At 37.7% G+C, this 14414-nt stretch overlaps 1 protein-coding gene across 1 annotated transcript; it reads left to right on the forward strand.

Moving 5' to 3' along the window:
• The first annotated feature begins 1838 nt into the window (after nucleotides 1–1838).
• On the forward strand, nucleotides 1839–6477 carry LOC133871829 (uncharacterized). The gene is made up of 13 exons (XM_062309263.1): nucleotides 1839–2127; nucleotides 2217–2293; nucleotides 2384–2464; nucleotides 3286–3414; nucleotides 3516–3602; nucleotides 3937–3990; nucleotides 4157–4247; nucleotides 4334–4404; nucleotides 4500–4569; nucleotides 4833–4885; nucleotides 5208–5301; nucleotides 5789–5886; nucleotides 6186–6477. Exons 1-13 carry the CDS (start codon nucleotides 1854–1856, stop codon nucleotides 6273–6275), a joined length of 1269 nt encoding a protein of 422 aa, XP_062165247.1. The 5' UTR covers nucleotides 1839–1853; the 3' UTR covers nucleotides 6276–6477.
• Nucleotides 6478–14414: the final 7937 nt, after the last annotated feature.

Below are 14414 nucleotides of genomic sequence, written 5' to 3' on the forward strand. Positions count from 1 at the left end.
AAATGAAGAATTGCTCAATCAAAAAATTCACAAAATAAATGGAAACGTATTTAGATTTCAACCAAAAACATAAAATACTAAAGAAACACATGTCTCCATAAAAGAGAAGTAATGCTACATATCACTCTCTTATCCCCTTTTGATTGAGAGAGAGAGAGAGAGAGAGACTACTTGTATATACGTATCATTAATAGAGAGAGAGAGAGAGAGAGAGAGAGAGAGAGACATATTAAATAGACCGGTTCAATTTTATTTAAAAGTCCGGTTCAATACTTAAATGGCCGATTTTGTCACTAAAAAGTATGGGTTCATGCCACGTGTCACCATTCTATGCATTCCAAGGAAGAACTTGGCTTTTATATATATATAAGATAAGTTATTAGGAAAAAGAAGAGAAGATGAAAGAAAAATTATTATCTATTAATAACTATTTATTAACTGTTAATCCAACTGTCCATAACTGTTAAAATAACAGTCATAAACTGCTATTTGAATAGACAATTAATTATGACTATCAGATCAAATAATTGTTAATGATTTGTTGTTATATAATGGAAAAATTGCACCATTGGTCCCTGTAGTTAACCTAAACTACAAATAGCTCCCTATGATTTTAAAATTAATTCAGATATCTCTATGGTTGGCTTAATTTACAAATCGCTCCCTGAAGTTAAATTCGGTTAATTTTTTTAAAAAATTCTATTAGACGCCACGTCAGGCCACTCCCACCATCAAAGATGATTTGACCTTAGAGTTTACTTTACCGATGGTCCAATAAATTAATCACCAAATCTACCTAAGAAGCATTATATGGATAGTGTATAAATCAAACCATCAAGTATACACACATAATTGTATACACTCATGCATTACTTTAAATTCTTAAAATGTGTTCGACCTTATAAATACTAAGAACATTTACAGCAGCTTTCCTAAAGGGGATTTGTTCTATAAGTTTTAGGAAAAATTTCAAGAAAATTACAAAAACACTCTACAGCAGCTTCTCTAAAATTTTTGTTTCCCTAGGAAGTGAATAGTGCTTCCCGATGCATTAAGCACTATTTACTTTCTATTCAATTGTTTATTCATAAAATATATTTTTAATTTTTAATTGGCAACTCATTGATAAATTTTTAATTTCCTTTTCACTTCTCCTAAAAAAATCAAATAAAAAACATTCTAACTTTTTTACACTTTTTACATCACATCAATAATTTTTTTTTATTACTATTCAAATAAAAAAAATCCACTACAAAACAAATTTTTTTTTACTTTTTCATAAAACATTCACAAATTTTATATCATATCAATCACTTCTTACTACTATTCAAATAAATATTCTATTTCACAATTACTTACCAAACAACTTCTTTATCTCTCTCATGCTTTATTTCTCTTTCCAATTTTTAATTAAAGTAAAGGTAAACAATATATTATCTCTCTCCTAATTTATCTCATTTTTCCTAGTTTTAATTAAAGTAAAAGTAAAAAAATAATATTTTAATGATATAGGAAAAAATGAAGGGAAGCTGCTGTGATGTTTTTTATTTTTTTTATTTTTTTTTTATAGGGAAGTAAAAAGTAGTTTTGTTCCCTATATTTAAGAAAAATTATTGGGAAGCTGCTGATAATGCTTTAACTATACTTTCTCTTTTTTCTATGTTGGACTATCTTCATTTAATACCTTCTTTTTAAAACACAATATATATATATATATATATATATATTAACTTTGAGATATTACCAGGAGCAGGGAGTTAGAAGAACTGGTTCCCTGCACGACCCTCGTTGTGCCTGATATTACATAATAATTAAACGTTAAGAAGGAACTGACGATAATCAATTAAAAAGAAATGATCTTCGTCAATATTCCTCGGCTTCCACATCCAACTCTCTCATCCTCTCTGACCCACCACTCGCACGTGCGACCTGCACTTTCCCACACGTGCCTTCGCCACGCTGCACGCGTGCCACCCTACACGCCAAATTCCCTCTATAAATACCAGCCCCGGACCATAACAGCTACGATCACCGGCAGTGGAGCGACCAAAATGGAACAACTTTTCGACGCCGAGAAGCTCCGCTCGCATTTCCTCCAAGTTCTGCGTAGCAGACGATCCAGCGAAGGTGAAAACCAAAACCCGTGAATGAGTTTATTTATTTATTTATTTTTTGGGATATAATTGACTCTGTAAGTTTGTTGGTTATTTGATCAGTTCCGCTATCAGTGGAGCTTGCGAAACCTGTGGCTAACCCTTTGTATCAGGACGCTTCCCCTCCAAAAATCAGTGAGGTTGACATCTCTTTCATTTTCTTGATATATATGCTGGTTTTTGATTTTCTGTTTGGCATTTTCTGACTATGTTGTTGGATGTTGTGCTAGGTGATGGAGTCTTGTCCCAAGGTAAACATTGATGGGTTCAAGGACTTGCTCAAGGAGGAAAACCTCTACTTGATTACCGAGGTAATTGGGGCTTAAAATGGTTGTTCAGATTTAAACGGATTTCTTTAGTTGACAGATTTTAGTTGTGGAATTTGTGGTGCTGGTCTTTTGTTAGAAGGATATGTGACGGTATTTGAACTTTATCTGATCGTTACAAACTGAATGAACGGTTGCATAAGGTGTAGTGACCCACTTTATTTTGAAGTAACAATTTTCCTAAACTGGGTTTCGTGCATCACAAAGATGTTTGAAGTTGGGTTAATTTTCACCTGAAGAAATTCGGAAGTTCTTACTCCATGTGGAATTTTCTCTCTTTTTTCTTTCTATCCTTCCCATTGTTAACAGCATTAGGAAGGTGGCCAAGGTGGCATTGATTTCCCGAGACTAACTGAAGCAAGTTATTGTAAGGCAATGGTGTAAATCTTTACATGTTTTTAACTTGTAGCATACATATTGATTAATCCTTGATGTAAGTCTATCTGATTAGAAGTCAAACTGCTTTTTGAAGTGTTTTTTGTAGGTAATATAGTTCATAATACATGTTGATGCAATTTTTATATCTTGGTCAATTCTTTTTTGTGACCAACTACATATCTTCTTACAGATTCTGTCATTTGCTGTTTTTTCCGTCAACAAACTCTGTGTAGAGAACTTTTAATTCAGTCCTTAATTATGCTGAAAATACAACCCTGATATGAAAAGCTAAACAGACTTAACCTAATGTAATTCTGAGTAATAGTTTCTGGCTTTTAGGTCTTTGAGATTTACTTTAGTTCTTGATGGCAGCACATTTGATAATTTTTTAGCATGAAAGGAATTTATTGTTGGATGATGATTTCTAGGCAGGAGACCAGGGACGCTTGCCTGTGTTGATTTTAAGCATGAAGGAAAACAATCATCAAAGAAGGCCTGCTGTTGTTTTTCTTCATAGTACACATAAATGCAAAGAGTGGTTGCGGCCATTGCTAGAGGTAGTTGCTCTAATGATTTTTTCCTGGCCTTAATAAATCTCGATCCATTTCTTTTGCGTTATTAGGATGGGGCATTGGTGAATTTGTTTTACTTGTCTCAGGCATATGCTTCTCGGGGATACATAGCCATCGCCATAGATTCTCGCTACCATGGTGAACGTGCCAGCTGTAAAACCACCTATCGAGATGTACGCCTTTTGTAGATTTACTTTGTTTTTCTTTAACTGGTTCAATTATTTCTGTTGTATTAACAGAATATGTATAAAATTGGTTTTAAAAGATATGGTCTATGGGCTTGTGACTATAACACAAGCCAATACACATGCAAATATTGTTTAGGATAGTGATTCTGTCACTATACACATGTGTTAGCGAATTGGTCCAAAGATTCAAATGCTTTTCTAATGAAAAATTAACCAAGCTGAGGCTGAACATGAAATTGTAGTGCCCCTTGAGCAGTAAAACACTAAGAGTCGTGTATAAAGTTCATATCGCTAATCAGGTTATTTTATTTAATTTCAGGCTCTTATTTCATCATGGACAAATGGTGATAAAATGCCGTTCATATTTGATACGGTATGTCCTCCATTTATACTGTTGTTGGATTCATATGGTTAATGCTCAACTCTTACCTGCTAATAGAAGAATTAACAAGTTGATGAAGATAGTAAACCATTTGTGTTTTAGTTGTCTGATTATTTTGGTTCATAAGAAGGCACAGATCGAGTTTTGATTCTTGCAGGTCTGGGACTTGAAAAGGCTGGCAGATTATCTAACACAGAGGGAAGATATAGACCCTGCCAGGATAGGAATCACGGGTGAATCACTTGGAGGTTGGTTGAATGGATTTTTAAAGCATGGCACATTGCAAGTGATGATTTGACATGCAAACTCATGTTGGAATTCTGAAAAAGCGCAGGTATGCATGCATGGTTTGGTGCTGCTGCTGACACCCGCTATGCAGTGGTTGTTCCTATAATTGGTGTCCAGGTGCTGTCTCCAACTATAATTTTAAAACTATTCCTAGTGTGGCTGATTTTTTTACTACTTTACTGAATTTTGTGCAATATGATTAATATTAATAGGGGTTTCGATGGGCCATAGAGAATGATAAGTGGCATGGTCGCGTTGACAGTATAAAGCCTGTTTTTGAGGGTAAGATAAACTGGAAAATAATAAAAATTGATTTTAAAGACTTTTCCTTTTTCCTAAATGGAGTGCTTGGAAGTATAATTTAATGTGTAATAAAAAACTTTCGGTTATTAAATATTAAAATTCTATTTGATTCTGTTTAGTTTTGTAGGATCTTCATATCATATTGAATACTTTGCTTCTTGAAGCATACATGCACTGGGTGCATTTATCTTTTGCAGCTGTTGTGTTATTTGTTTCTCTGATGTCCTTCTTCTTTGATGCAGAAGCACGGATTGATCTAGGAAAGAGTGTCATTGACAATGAAGTGGTGGAGAAGGTTGGTTACATTAATGTCTAGATATTTACTTTAAACTTCGAGTATGAATATCGTTGCTAAGCTTGAAGGGGACTTTAGTCTTTTACTGTTGATTTAGTTTTTCCACTGTGCATCAATGTTCATTAACTAGTTCTTCTATTTTATTATGTGAATAATTGCGGTTGTGGTGTTTAGAATTAGCATTCTGATGTAGCCATACATATCCTGTATCATTTGCCATGTTCCATCCTTCAGAGACCAACTTCCTTGTAGAGGTTTCTCTTTCTCAATGTGCATCTTAAATAAAATTACTTCTTACTGTTTAATTCTACGTACCGACCAGGTGTGGGATAAGATTGCTCCTGGTCTAGCTTCCGACTTTGATTCACCTTACTCAATTCCAGCTATTGCACCACGTCCTCTACTCATTCTCAATGGTAAAATTCTATCTTGCCCTTCAATCATGTGTATGTACAGTACCCACAAACACATATGTAAATATATAGCTGCACTCATTTTTTAGCAGATCTGATTTGGCCTGAGCTTTAAGAGATCTATCTCCCTTAAATAAATATGGTTATATTATCTAAATGTTTGTGTCAAACACATGGTGATCGGGGGTCTGTAGGCAGTCAACTGTGATATGATTATGATTTTATACTCCACAATCTATGAAAAAATCTGGAATCTTCAAATAGTCTGCTGTATATAAAATAACGTACCTGTTCCCTTTCTAACACATACGGTAATCTTTCCTTGCATTGACATGTCTGTAGATTTGCAACTTAATCTTAATTTTCCTACAAAATTTTACTGGGTTACAAAGCCAGTGGGGCTCTAGGCTTTTTTTCTTTCTTTCTTTCCGTCAATTGAATTTATCTTCACTTTGTGTTCAAGCATTTTTATTGGATTTTGACAATTTAGGTGCAGAAGATCCTCGTTGTCCACTTGCTGGTCTGAAAATTCCGGAAGTAAGAGCATGCAAGGTTTATGGAGAGGCCCATTCTTCTGTGAAGTTTAAGGTTAGATTCAGTAGCTGATAAAAGAGTATAAAATTGTAAATCTTAACCGTCTTCAGATTAGCTATCACTTCATGGAAATCCTTTGTTGAATATCCTTTGCAAAAGCACAATCAAGTGGTCTCTTTCCCTCTCTCATTTGCCTAGACAAACATAAATGATAAATGTGAGGAGGTTTTGCCATCTAGCAATGTTTTTTGTCTTGGAGATTCACTGACATGGTTATTTCAGTTTTTTTTTTTTTTTTTTTTTTTTTAATTTTTTTTTCCATATTCAGCTTATTGCATTTCCTTGACATGCAGTTGATTGCACAACCTGGAATTGGGCACGAAATGACACCTTTGATGGTAAAAGAAGCTAGCGATTGGTTGGACAGGTTCCTCAAGCAATAAACTGTATGGTTATAGTACTGCTTGCTGTGTCTCAACGTATATCCTTTGACCTGTCTTTGGACCACCTGTTTGGAGACCAATAAGCTTTGGCTCAATTGGTCCAGACTGATGTAACCGTGAGAGGCCTCATGTTCTAGCATTGTGCGGCATCTGTAGGAGAATGTAATAATTTTAGTAATAAATAAAGCGCCATTTCTACGAAGACATAGATATTGCGTTATGAAAAATAATAGTCAAGACTCAAGTGTATGCCAATATATTGCTTAATTAAAAATTGTATGCCAACATAATGCGTTACTAAAAATTGAATCAACCACAAACAAACAATTACCAAAATATAAAAAGTAATAGACGGATATTTGATGGCGAAGTGGAAATAAACTCAATGAACTTAAAAAAGAGAAAAATCATTCTGGAGTAGCCAATTCAGAAATCAATCCATTATTGAAGAATATAGGTTACAAAAGATTCACACTTACAAAACTTTTGAAGTTGACACTTTCTTGTATAAGATAAGTGACCTACTTGACTTCTACCCCAGTAGCTTTGCAGAACCCTTCGAAATTTTTTTTACTTATCTTTTACTGAAACTCCGATAGGCTTTAGTTGTTTAAAGTTGATGGTTAAACAATAACCAAAACTCTACTTGACATCTTTTACTGAAAAGGAATTTGGCGGCATATCACCCAAGGACTGGAGATGTCCTATTCCGAAAAAAATGGGCAGTAACTTAGCTTGTGAAACAAACCAACTGAATGCTCAAAAAAAAGAAGAAAAAGGGTTAAAGACATATTTGGTACTTGTGGTTTAAAAACTTTATTTTTGACACCTCAGTTTCATTTCACTTCACAGATGGTACTTGGGTTTTAGAAAAAGACTTAATATCTTCGTCTATTTTTCCGTCTAAATTTTAATGGACAGCCATATGTCAACCAATGAGAGTTGACACGTGGCACAATATAAAAATAAAAAATAATTTTTTTTTTTAAAAAAAAATTAATTAAAAAATTAAAATTAATAAAACTTTAAAAAACAAAAATTAAAAAATTAAAAAAAAGGGAGGTGGTTGAACTGCCCCAAGGGCCAAAAATAGAAAAAATAAAAATAAAAATAAAATGGAGGATTTTGGCCCTTGGGGGTGGCTGAACCGCCTCTAAGGGCCATAGGGGGTGGTTCGGCCACCCCCAAGGGCAAAAATAGGAAAATAAAAAAATAATTTTTTTTTTGAAGGGTTTTGGCCATTGAGAGTGGCCAAAACCACCCTCAAGGGTTATTGTAGTAGTTCGGCCACCCCCAAAGGCCAAAATTGATGTTCATATATTTTTATTTTATTTATTTATTCTTTTAGACCTTTGGGGGTGGTTGCCAAAACCCTCATTTTTTTTTTTTTTTTCTCTCTCTGTCTTTGGCCATAGGGGTGGCCGAACCAACCCAATGGGGGTGGCTAACGACCCCCATTTTGCTCAAAGCCACCCCTTCTTCTTTTTTCTTTTTCCCTCTTTCTTATTTTTATTTTTTATTTTTTTTAAGTTTTTAATATTTTTATTTTTTAAGTTTTATTTTTTAATTAATTAATTTTTAATTTATTTTTTTTTATATTGTGCCACGTGTCAACTCTCATTGGTTGACACGTGACAATCTGTTAAAATTTGAACGGAAAAATAGACGGAGGTATCAAGTCAGTCTTTTCCCAAGACTTAGGTACCATCTGTGAAGCGAAATGAAACCGAGGTACCAAAAAATAAAGTTTTTAAACCATAGGTACCAAATATATCCTTAATCCAAAAAAAATAAGAAAATACAAAGAAGAAGAGAAAAGACAAAGACAAAGATAAAGCTTAGGAAAAGAGATGAGACAAGCAGAAGGTTTGGATGAGAAAGAAGGCTGTAGATGAAAATCTTTAAGTTTTATGGTATTTTTTTTTTATTGGTATTTGTATTTGTTGGAGAAATAATCAGCTCCAAAGACACGTAGGCCTAAGGTAGTATCGGGGTCTGAGCCCATCGAGTTGACCTGGCCAGATTAGACTTAAGTACAAGACCATCCATTATCTCCAAAAAGCCGCATATCCCAAATATATCAAGATAGAATTCTATCCCATCAAATATGGGATAAGGTACCTAATAGAATGACATTAGCTAAAGAGAGTGTCATATCCAGTTTGGACTCTACTACCCAATTTGAATTCTATGAAGATAAGATTAAAGAATATGTGATCTAGGACTCAGACTCCTAATTAGATTATGCTCCAAGCACTCCAGTAGTTTCATAACTGTGAACTGTGAGTCTATAAATAAGACTACTACGTCAGATATTAAAAAACAGGCAGATTCTCTAAGCTCTGAGATTATTGATACTCTTCAGAAAATAAATAGTTTGAACTGACTTAGGCATCGGAGTGGGGGTATGGTCGGCACCCCCACGAGTCGACGAGCAGTTTATTATTTTGCAGATTACGAGGAGAGCGAATATCAAGGAAGGCAACGAATCACAAGGCAACACGTCACCGTACCAGAAACTGTACCAACAGTTTGGCGCTGTCTGTGGGAATGACGAATCGTTTCTTGCAAAAAAATAAATCCGCAACGGTGACTGCGTAATCAAATCAAGTCTGAAATCTCATATCAGAATCTAATAGCACCAAATCGGTGCTTACAATATACTAGATCTATGCTCAGAGGTAATGGATTTACATGAGTGTACAGTTGCAAATTCGTATGACTTGCTTTATGATGGGTCAATTTGTTTCTAAAAACAAATCAAAAAGAAAAGAAAAGACCAAGTGATGTATAAGGCTCCAGGTATTTTGTCCAAGTCAGACCTCCAACCTCCAGAAAATTTAACTGAAAAAGGAGAAGATGGTTTAAAAAAAAAAAGGGGAACCTACGGGTTTGCCTAAGTCTTGACTCGATCTGGTTCCTACTTTCTTCTTTGAAGAAGCAAATGGGCACGAGATCAAAACCCTCGTCAATGGGAAGATCCAACAGGAGTTTGAAGCCAGATCTATTGCCAATGGAGTGGTGCTAGAATCTGTCCAAGAAGACAACCGGACCTTGACCGCGACCCGCCGGAATCTAAAGCCAGATCCGAAACCACAGCGCCAGTGAGGGGATTGGAGTATCACCGCATGATTTTCCAGAGCTCATAGCGGAACCAGATCACAGCCAAGACTTTCCTAGCTACCGAGCCATGGTTGTCGAGGATGAAAAGATCGTAGCCCAGGCCTTTCTCGTAAAAGGTTTGCATGGTGGTATTGGCAAGAGGCTCGACTATAATCGGATTTAATGATTGGAGATACTGGAATTGAATTTCTACAGAAGAATCTAGCGCACGAACCTGGCTGTGCTTCAAGGCAATCGTGAGGAAAGGCCCACACGTTCATCGCCCGATCTAAACCCAGGAGATACTGATTCATTAACCAGAACCTATGATCAAATTTAGAGTGCAACAGCGGGGCCGTCCAGTGCTGCCAATCCTAAGACAACGTCTCCTCGGTCAGCACCAGGTGGGTCGTTTCCGAAACTCCCAGAATCTCTGGGCTCAGTCTTGAATCTTATGCCCGAGCCAAAATTTAGAAGTGGGTCCGAGAGACCATAAAAAGAGAAAAAAGAGAAGACCTAGAGATGCATCCGGACACTCCAAAAAGTTCCAGAAGCCTCCTCCTCGAAGCCCTCTCTTATGTAGAGCACCACATCGAGTTCGGGTCTGGTAGGTGTGACGTCGAGGAGCGTGGTGTTGTTTTTGGTATCTGGGTCTTTGCATGGGTTTCTGATGACTTGTTCAGCTCAGAGGAAGAAGATGGAGACACGGTGCTGTGGACACAAACAGAATTTCAAAGTGTGGATTGTGGAAACACAGCGCTGTCAAGGAGGACCCGAATCAAATAAACAATCACGTACCAAGAGCTCGGGTCACTGCCAAATGACCGAGGCATGACTTGCCAGTTCGGTCATTCTTCTGTTCAAAAGCCGGTTAAGCCGATCCTGTTTGTGATGTTCTCTGTGTTCAATATGTGAATTCTAGAAATGTCAAAAAAAAAAAAGAAAAAAAGAACCAAAAAAAAAAAAGAAAAAAAAAAAGAAAAAGAAAAAAGAAAGGATTATGAATTGAGGTTAGTATACTCCGAGGAGTTTTATCCCGAGGTGGCAACCCTCCAAAAGGTTAGATCCGAGGTGTTTTACCGAGGAAGAAAGTTAGATCCGAGGTGTTTTACCGAGGAGAAAAGTTTAATCCGAGGTGTTTTACCAATGAAGAAAGTTAGATCCGAGGTGTTTTACTGAGGAGAAAAGTTAGATCCGAGGTGTTTTACTGAGGAAGAAAGTTAGATCCGAGGTGTTTTACCGAGGAGAAAAGTTTGATCCGAGGTGTTTTACCAATGAAGAAAGTTAGATCCGAGGTGTTTTACCGAGGAGAAAAGTTAGATCCGAGAGTGTTCTACTGAGGAGAAAAGTTAGATCCGAGGTGTTTTACCGAGGAGGAAAGTTAGAACCGAGGGTGTTCTACCGAGGAGAAAGGATAGATCCGAGGGTGTTCTACCCAAGTGAAAAGATAGATCCGAGGGTGTTCTACCGAGTACAAAAGTTAGAACCGAGGGTGTTCTACCGAGGAGAAAGGATAGATCCGAGGGTGTTCTACCCAAGTGAAAAGATAGATCCGAGGGTGTTCTACCGAGTACAAAAGCTAGATCCGAGGTGTTTTACCAAGGAGGAAAGTTAGATTCGAGGGTGTTCTACGGAGTACAAAAGTTAGATCCGAGGTGTTTTACCGAGGAGGAAAGTTAGATCCGAGATGTTTTACTAAGGAGGAAAGTAAAATCCGAGGGTTTCATACCGAGAAGAAAGTATATTCCGAGAAGTTTGATCCGAGGGCATTCTACCAAGGAGAAAAGCTAGACGCGAGGGTGTTCTACCAAGATGAAAAGTACGTACCGAGACGACACATACCGAGAGTATTATTCCGAGGGTACTATCCCGAAGACCCTATGTCCGAGCTTCTAGTTCCAAATAGCATAGTCCGAAGACCCCTCTAGATTTGCCATCCTCCGAAGTGCACAGTCACATGCCGAGGGACCAATCCGAACCGAGGGTCCAGCTTAAGGAACTCTCCCAAAGAGCCCCATATCGAGGGGCGTGCAAGATAAGGAATTCCAAGTAAGACAGTTCATCTTCATCGAATTCACCAAATAAGTTCATACTCTTCTTTTACAAACATGATTCATGTTAAAGTAAGGATAAATGTTGGTTTTTATCAACCAGGAAAAAATATATATATGCATGCACTTGTACGCTTTGCCGAAATGTATATATATTTTGATAAAATAGACTCATGTGTTGAGGCTTCACTCCTGTCGTGAGTGAAAGGATCACAAAATCATCCCGACGGATGAAAAGAATATATGGTGCTACTGTGCATTCTGCTATTTTGTTTTAGTATATGCAGTGCTTCGTTAACCCTTTTTCCAGAAAAGATACGGGGAGACAACCCCTACAACAAATTATACAAGGAAAGTCTCTCGGTTAGTCCAACACCGAGAGCCAGGGAGACAACCCTGCAGAGAAAACAAGGAAAGCCTCTCGGTTAGTCCAACACCGAGAGCCAGGGAGACAACCCTGCAGAGAAAACAAGGGAAACTTCTCAGTTAGTCCAACACTGAGAGCAAAGAAGAGCAGACAGTCCTCTGGTATCGATTGATCTCTGCTAAGAATAAAGCAGCAATCCGAGGCAGAATGGAAGCACTTCTTCATCAAACTTCTCCAGAGATGATCAAGCTACATCAACGTCCATCTGACTCCTCCCCTCGAACGACTCGAAAGAGTTATGGTGGGGATGCTCAGGAAAGAATCTGCCCGAATCCTTTCCTCGAACAACCCAAAAGGGTCATGGAAAGGATACAAAGGGTTGAAACCTTCCGGTTGGGGGTTTCCGAAGGATGAGGACTAGAATCCGCCCGATTCCTTTCCTCGAACAACCCGAATGGGTCATGGAAAGGATACAAAGGGTTGAAACCCCTCGGTTGGGGGTTTTCGAAGGATAAGACTAAGCATATCCAGAAAAGAATCCGCCCGAATCCTTTCCTCGGATAACCCGAAAGGGTCATGGAAAGGATACAAAGGGTTGAAGCCTCCCGGTTGGGGGTTTCCGAAGGATAAGGTTATGGATATCCCGATTAGAATTCGCCCGAATCCTTTCCTCGAACAACCCGAAAGGGTCATGAAAAGGATTCAATGGGAAGAAACCCCTCGGTTGGGGGTTTCCGAAGGGATATAAGATTAAGAATTGGCCCAATTCCTTTCCTCGGACGACCCGAAAGGGTTATGGAAAGGAAATCACGGCAAGATTGAAAGTTTCCGGAAGGACAAGAACCTTCAGGATTGTTCAGCCCAAGACAAGAAACCTCTCGGTTGGAGGTCTCCAGATGCTATGAACATGGATCATCTAAATTCAGAAATGAGGAAATTGAAAGGTTAAGACTTCAATTCAGTAATTTCATTTCAGTAATATATAAAGTCTTTTACAGGTTACAAAGATTTCAGAAAGGAAGGAAAAGCCAAGAGGACCTGACTACCCACCTCGAACGACTTAACCTGCGGTCGCAGACTAAAGTTATGGGGGGTAGCTCATTAAGGTAAACAGGAAGAAAAGGCTTCAGTATGACAGAGCTTCAGGATAGATCCAGCAAGATAAAGATTTAGGATGACAAAGCTTCAGGGGGATAAAGATTCAGGAAGATAAAGATGCTGCAAAGGAAGGTGAAGCTCAGCAACCTGACTACCCACCTCGAACAACTTAGCCTACGGTTGCAGACTAAAGTTATGGGGGGTAGCTCAGAAGGTAAAGCTTCAGTATGACAAAGCTTCAGAAAGGAAGGTAAAGCTCAGCGACTTGACTACCCACCTCGAACGACTTAGCCTGCGGTCGCAGACTGAAGTTATGGGGGGTAGCTCAATAAGGTAAACAAACAGGAAGGTAAAGGTTCAGGGAGATAAAGATTCAGGAAGGCAAAGATTTAGGAAGATAAAGCTGCTGCAAAGGAAGGTAAAGCTCAGCGACCTGACTACCCACCTCGAACAACTTAGCCTGCGGTTGCAGACTAAAGTTATGGGGGGTAGCTCAGAAGGTAAAGCTTCAGTATGACAGAGCTTCAGGAAAGATTCAGAATGATAAAGCTTCAGGAAGATAAAGCATCAGAAAGGTAAAGCTCAGCGACTTGACTACCCACCTCGAACGACTTAGCCTGCGGTCGCAGACTGAAGTTATGGGGGGTAGCTCAATAAGGTAAACAAATAGGAAGGTAAAGGTTTAGGAAGACAGATCTTCAGGAAGATAAAGCCTCAGAAAGATAAAGCTTCAGAAATGTAAAACTTCAGAATGATAAAGCTTCAGGATGATAAAGCTTCAGGATGACAAAGCTTTAGGATGACAAAGCTTCAGGAAGATAAAGCTTCAGGAAAGATCCAGGAAGATAAAAATTCAGGAAGACAGATCTCTACAAAGATAAAGGTTTAGGGAGATAAGGCTTCAGGATGATAAAGCTTCAGGAAAGTTTCAGAAAGATAAAGCTTCAGTATGACAGAGCTTCAGGAAAGATCCAGGAAGATAAAGTTTCAGGAAGATAAAACTTCAGAAAGATAAAGCTTCAGAAAGATAAAGCTTCAGTATGACAGAGCTTCAGGAAAGATCCAGGAAGATAAAGTTTCAGGAAGACAAAACTTCAGAATGATAAAGCTTTAGAAAAATAAAGCTTCAGAAAGGTAAAGCTTCAGGAAAGATCCAGGAAGATAAAGTTTCAGGAAGATAAAGCTTCAGGACAAAACCTCAGAATGATAAAGCTTCAAGAAGATAAAGCTTCAGGAAGGTAAAGCTTCAGGAAGGTATGAGGATAAAACCTCTTTAAAAAATCATCAAGTAAGATTCAACACTTTGATGCAAATAGTTTTTTCTATTCTCCTCTGTAAATTTTTTTCAACAAACTGATTGTTTGTTCAAAATTTTTTGGGGTAGCTTAAATTTCAAAAAATTAGACCAGTTCTTCCCTCGGAAAAACTGACACAAACCGATTGTTTGTTCAAGTTTTGGGGGTAATTCTAGTATAAAAAGTAAGATTTATAAGAAACCGAGATATGTCTCGGAAGAAGTTT

This window comes from Alnus glutinosa, chromosome 6 (assembly GCF_958979055.1).
Source record: "Alnus glutinosa chromosome 6, dhAlnGlut1.1, whole genome shotgun sequence".
NCBI lineage: Eukaryota > Viridiplantae > Streptophyta > Magnoliopsida > Fagales > Betulaceae > Alnus > Alnus glutinosa.

Bases quoted from the DNA above. Each gene is read 5' to 3' on its own strand.
- LOC133871829 (XM_062309263.1), top strand. From the start codon at position 1,854: ATGATCTTCGTCAATATTCCTCGGCTTCCACATCCAACTCTCTCATCC. The intron at 3,991-4,156 runs GTATGTCCTCCA...TGATTCTTGCAG, and splicing joins TGCCGTTCATATTTGATACG to GTCTGGGACTTGAAAAGGCT. The intron at 4,570-4,832 runs GTAAGATAAACT...TCTTTGATGCAG, and splicing joins TATAAAGCCTGTTTTTGAGG to AAGCACGGATTGATCTAGGA.